Below are 4881 nucleotides of genomic sequence, written 5' to 3'. Positions count from 1 at the left end.
TGAATTCGAATGTAATTTTCGTGGAGCCGCTTAGGTTTTGTATTCTTTTCATCTGACTCATTCAATGTAGTTTTTCTTTTCAAATATTATTGCAAAAATAATTGCTAGAGCATGCGTCACGTGTTTGTCTATACAAGTCAGAAAAAACGAGCCACATTATAGCCCTCTTAAGGGATAAGCCTTTGTACAAAACATATCGGTATTCTGGCTTTGATTTTAATATGACACTGTATATTGCTGAAGTTTTATTAATATAACGTTCAATATAATTATTAAATGACAATTTATCGTAACGTTGATTCCAAAATTCCAGTGTGTCTTATGATGAGTGCTCATCTCTATTGGCGTCTGTTGCAGTTAATACAAATGGCCATAACCTGAAAAATTGAAAATTTTCAATGTCATTACCATTCCCACGAGAAGTTTGTATTTTAAGCAATATTCGTGATGAAACTTACGTTTGTTAGCGACACATTGTTTATGATAGTCAGGGCAACAGTTGTACATTTTCTTACACCTATAATGACATTGACATCCGTATCCAAAGTAGTCGCCCTTTTCTCCACAACGTTTATAGCAGGAATCTTCATGAATTATTTCTAAAGTGCAATAATATGATGTTATGAGAACGAACTTTTGCTTCGGTATCTGTTTGTAAACATCTGAGCGTCTTGGACATGACACCTGGGACAGAGGGCCTACAACCGCGAAATAGAAAACCTTGTACAAGCTTGTAAAGAGTCTGGTAGTCACTATGAGTTTAAATAAATTTTATTGTTGAAATTTTGAGCAGGTTTTTAGTTTTTAAACCGGTTTACAGATTGAAAAGCTCTGTCGACCTCTAGTGGATTATATTGAAATTTTAGGTACATGAGAAATGTAGTCGTCAACATACAGTGTGGGAATGAAAAATACACTTTTGTATGTGTAGCTTCAACAGTTTTTCTAAATTAACCAGCAATTCAATAAAAATGTAAATTTACTTTCGCATGTGGGAATAGGATATTGCCAAGTTCCATCTTTATTGCATCGGTTCTTGAAGTATTTTCCTGTTAATTTGTATCCCGCAGAGCAATAATAAATTACGTAGCTTCCGGCATTGTACCAGTCATAAGATGGCTTGACTCCTCCACCAACTAATTTGTGTCCACGACATTTTTTCTCTAATGCTGCATAAAAATAACATGCGTTTTAATGATTCACTCAGCAAAATGTCATAGGGCATTTATCCACAACATTGTGTAATGAGAGTCTTAACATTGGCCAATTCGAGAGCACGCAACAGCAAACCAACCGCTGATATTTACTCAATGAACATACCTTTGCAAGTTGGGACGTGGCTCCATTGCCCATTGGCCTTGCATTGACCTTCATCATCTCCATCCAGAACATAGCCATCAATGCAGAAATATTCAATATATTCTCTTGCCAAGTAGAAATCTTTTTCATCTTCAACTCCACCATTTTCGATCTCAGGTGTATAGCACTTTCGAACTAGGACATATATATATATATATATATATATGATCAAATAAAGAAACAACTCACGTATAGTAGAAGTTTGTGATAGAAATGGGGTATGGTGGTTTTTTATTAAGAACAATAATGAAAGTTAGGTATTACATATATCCACGTCCTTTAATACTTTGGAAGAACCCCATAAATAAAGCCAGTAGATATTATTACAACTGTATAATATATACCTATTAGTTTCATGAAATGATATATTATATTACTTCGAAATTTCACTTTTCTTACCGCAAATGGGAAACTCTGTATCCCAATTTCCGCCTTTCGAACATCTAGATTTTTTCTCTCCGACAAGGTGGTAGTGTTCTCTATCGCACTTGAAGTATATTACTTTTCCTTGATCGTAGTAATCAGCTTCAGGGCTATAGGTGACGTATGGCGCCAAATCTTCCACTTTGCATTGTTTTAAGCAATATACCGGTTTGTTGACCGCCCATTTCCCATTTGATTTGCACTTGTCTTTTGAGTTACCACTGAGACTATACCCGTCTCTGCAGCTGAACTCGATCACTTCATGTACGGAGTATCGTTTTCGGGATGGAGTCACTTTACCGTTTTCTGGTGCTTCCCTGCGAGGACATGTTACTGCAAAAAAAAAGTTAACAGTTTTGTTCGAGTTTTTAGAACTTGCAATAAACGATGAAGGTAGTTATTATGAATTATGTAAGAAGGTGTTTTAGCATTGAGGTTAAAAATTCAGATATTCAACCATTAGAATTCTCAATTCTTACTTTGACATGTAGGTGAAGGATAGTTCCATTTTCCACCTTTCTGACAGGTGAGTACCTCTTTTCCCTTAAGTTCGTAGTATTTTTCACATGTGAAAGTTGTTATTGCACCAACGGTATAGTAATCCTGAATGGGTTCAAACTCGCCTTTGGTTGGTTTAGATGGTTGCTTGCACAGTGCTGGTTAAACCAAATGTAAAAAGTTAACCTGCAGATCTGGCAGAAGTTAGGCTATTGGTTGTTTTTCGACAGTAATAGATCATGCAGAATTGCGTATAAGGCGAAAATAAATGTAACCAGGCTAATTATGTTTTAGTAGGCTACATTGATATTGTCAGAAATATGCCAACTGCTCGTACCAACTTGAAGTATCTCAAATTAAGGAAGCAAACGCACTCCCCCAAATGTAAGTAAACTAAAGTGGAAACGACGTATAGTAGTTTCAACAGGTAATTAACAGATTGAATTAGTATTTAGTTACTCACTCTTACTCACATCGATTTTAGGTTTCATTTCGAAATCAGGCAATTAAAGTAAATTTGAAATTGTTTAATTATCACTTACGAAGGCATTTTGGAGGAGGAGTGGGATGCCAACTTCCACTTTTCATGCATTGGTATTTTGCTTTGCCAACCATGTAAAATCCAACGTTGCATGAGTATATTATTTTGTCTGGAAACTTATATTTTGGTCTGGCCAATCCAAAAGAACCATAGCTGATTTTAGGTGGATTAGGACAATACTTGACACCTTAAAATAAAAAATAAGAACACTAGTGACTAGTGAGTGAGCACCACAATTAAGCATCTTTTTGTAAAAAAGCAATTAGTAGGAAGACCATTTTTGGTGATAACACATTTTATATCTCAAGCGTCAGTCATATTCTGATTGTTTCACGTAAACAACATGATTTATGGGAAAGATGGGAAGTGAAATAAATATTTTTGAAAAACTCACGTGCAAGACATTCTGGGGCCGGAAGGTCCCAATCGCCACTTGCGGTACATGTACGAACAGTGTATTTGGGGTTGCTCAAATAATAACCGTATTTGCATTCATAGGTAATGCTCTGTTTGTAGAAGTAATATTTTTGAACAGGTGAGTATGAACCCTTTGAAGGTTGTGGTGGTGGATAGCATTTGGTTCCTGTTAAGCAAAAAATGCAATAAGTATAAAACAACAGTCCAATCAACATGACTTGTACGCATATACGGCCATCGACTGAAAAAAATTGATATATATATAATGATTATTTTATCTACGGATGTATTTGTACATAGATGGCAAACCTTAGAGGGAGAATATAATAATTATTAATTGATTATGCTATTGTTTTTAAACGGAAAACCAGAGGTAGGAATATGATATATAATAAATAAAATTGTGTAAATACACTCACGTTCTACGCATTTTCCAAATTTGCGTGGGTCCCATCCGTAATAATTACACTCGTATGAATTTGATTCGGCAGTCCAATCATAACCGGGATCACAGTGGCATTTTACAACTGTTCCATATGGGATGAAACTCCTTGGTACGTAACCAACCATATCAGGTTCGCAATACCCATACTTGATATCTGGATTCCGACAACCTGCAAGCCGAAGTTTCGTGAATATAGAAAGCGCTTGATCACAAGATAAATATGAAAATGAAATGGTTCAAATTCGAATGAACTAATCGATATTAACTAATCCACCGCCTTAATTCTTCATAGTCTCGGTAGCGCATGGCACGTCTGTGGATGGCTGTAACCTTGCTCAGAGACCAGTATCTTTTACTTCTGAGTTATTGTACGTGACTTAGCTTTGAGCAAATTTTCTTATGTTAAATTGCCATTTTTTCAATAATAATTGTAGAGCTTTCGTACGGTGTACACTACCAATGAGTTTAATTGATTTCTAATTATTTGCTTATCGCTTTTAAGCTGGCAGCTTGCGTCTCTAATTCTAGGGGACTCACTCTTCTCGTGTGTAGGCCGACCCGATCCTGACTTGAACAAATATTCGTATGGAAATTAATCAGATAAAATAAAACGGCAAATGCCGTGTACTCACCACCGGCAGCAAGGGATACGCCGATAATTGCCAGAAATACGGCGATCGATAATTTACTCATTTTCTTGTATTCTTCCAAACCGTGTAAAGGTGAGAAGAAGATGTAAGGAAATGTGTCGTCAGTTGTAAATCCAGGGTATTTAAAGTTTTTTTGCCACCATTTTTTTCTTCTAAAATGTATCTGACATGGCCTGAAGTCAAAAATGATATCAGCAATTTTCATTTTTTTCGCTGATGTGTCATGCGTCAAGGTGACGTGATGTCTGTTCACAACTTTTTCGTTTCCATATTTCGAAACCAAATGTTGGCTGCCTGTTTAAACAAAAAAATCATTGAGTCATCATTTTATTGTGTTTGCTTACCAGTGAAAGCAACTGAAACATCTTACTATATTTGTCGTTTTGTATGCAATTGAGTAAGTGGTTCCTAACCTTGTCTATTTAGGAATTTTTTATACCCCCTATTCCTCAATATGCATAAAAAAAACTCTGTTTCTAATATTTTTTCCATCTTTAGTAGGTCCGTAACTAGTGCTCCACACAATTTGCATTATGACTTTTGTGCAG

The 4881-nt window shown here is 35.8% G+C and overlaps 1 protein-coding gene across 2 annotated transcripts; it reads right to left on the bottom strand.

Annotated features, from left to right (window-relative positions):
- Positions 1-232: 232 nt before the first annotated feature.
- Positions 233-4553, bottom strand: LOC120336281 (zona pellucida sperm-binding protein 3 receptor-like). 2 transcript variants are annotated; one of them, XM_039403923.2, is made up of 10 exons: positions 4316-4553; positions 3658-3852; positions 3216-3404; positions 2823-3008; positions 2262-2438; positions 1759-2115; positions 1321-1494; positions 984-1169; positions 459-599; positions 233-377 (listed from the first exon to the last, which is right to left on the bottom strand). In XM_039403923.2, the coding sequence occupies exons 1-10, from the start codon at positions 4536-4538 to the stop codon at positions 358-360; spliced, it is 1848 nt and encodes a 615-aa protein (XP_039259857.2). In that variant the 5' UTR covers positions 4539-4553; the 3' UTR covers positions 233-357. The 2 variants fall into 2 exon arrangements, with proteins under 2 accessions (XP_039259857.2, XP_039259858.2); XM_039403924.2 differs by lacking the exon at positions 3216-3404.
- Between the last annotated feature and the right edge of the window lie 328 nt (positions 4554-4881).

This window comes from Styela clava, chromosome 2 (assembly GCF_964204865.1).
Source record: "Styela clava chromosome 2, kaStyClav1.hap1.2, whole genome shotgun sequence".
Taxonomy (NCBI): Eukaryota; Metazoa; Chordata; class Ascidiacea; order Stolidobranchia; family Styelidae; genus Styela; species Styela clava.
The sequence above is the reverse complement of the archived record's forward strand: the minus strand, read 5'-3'. Positions and strand labels throughout refer to the sequence as shown.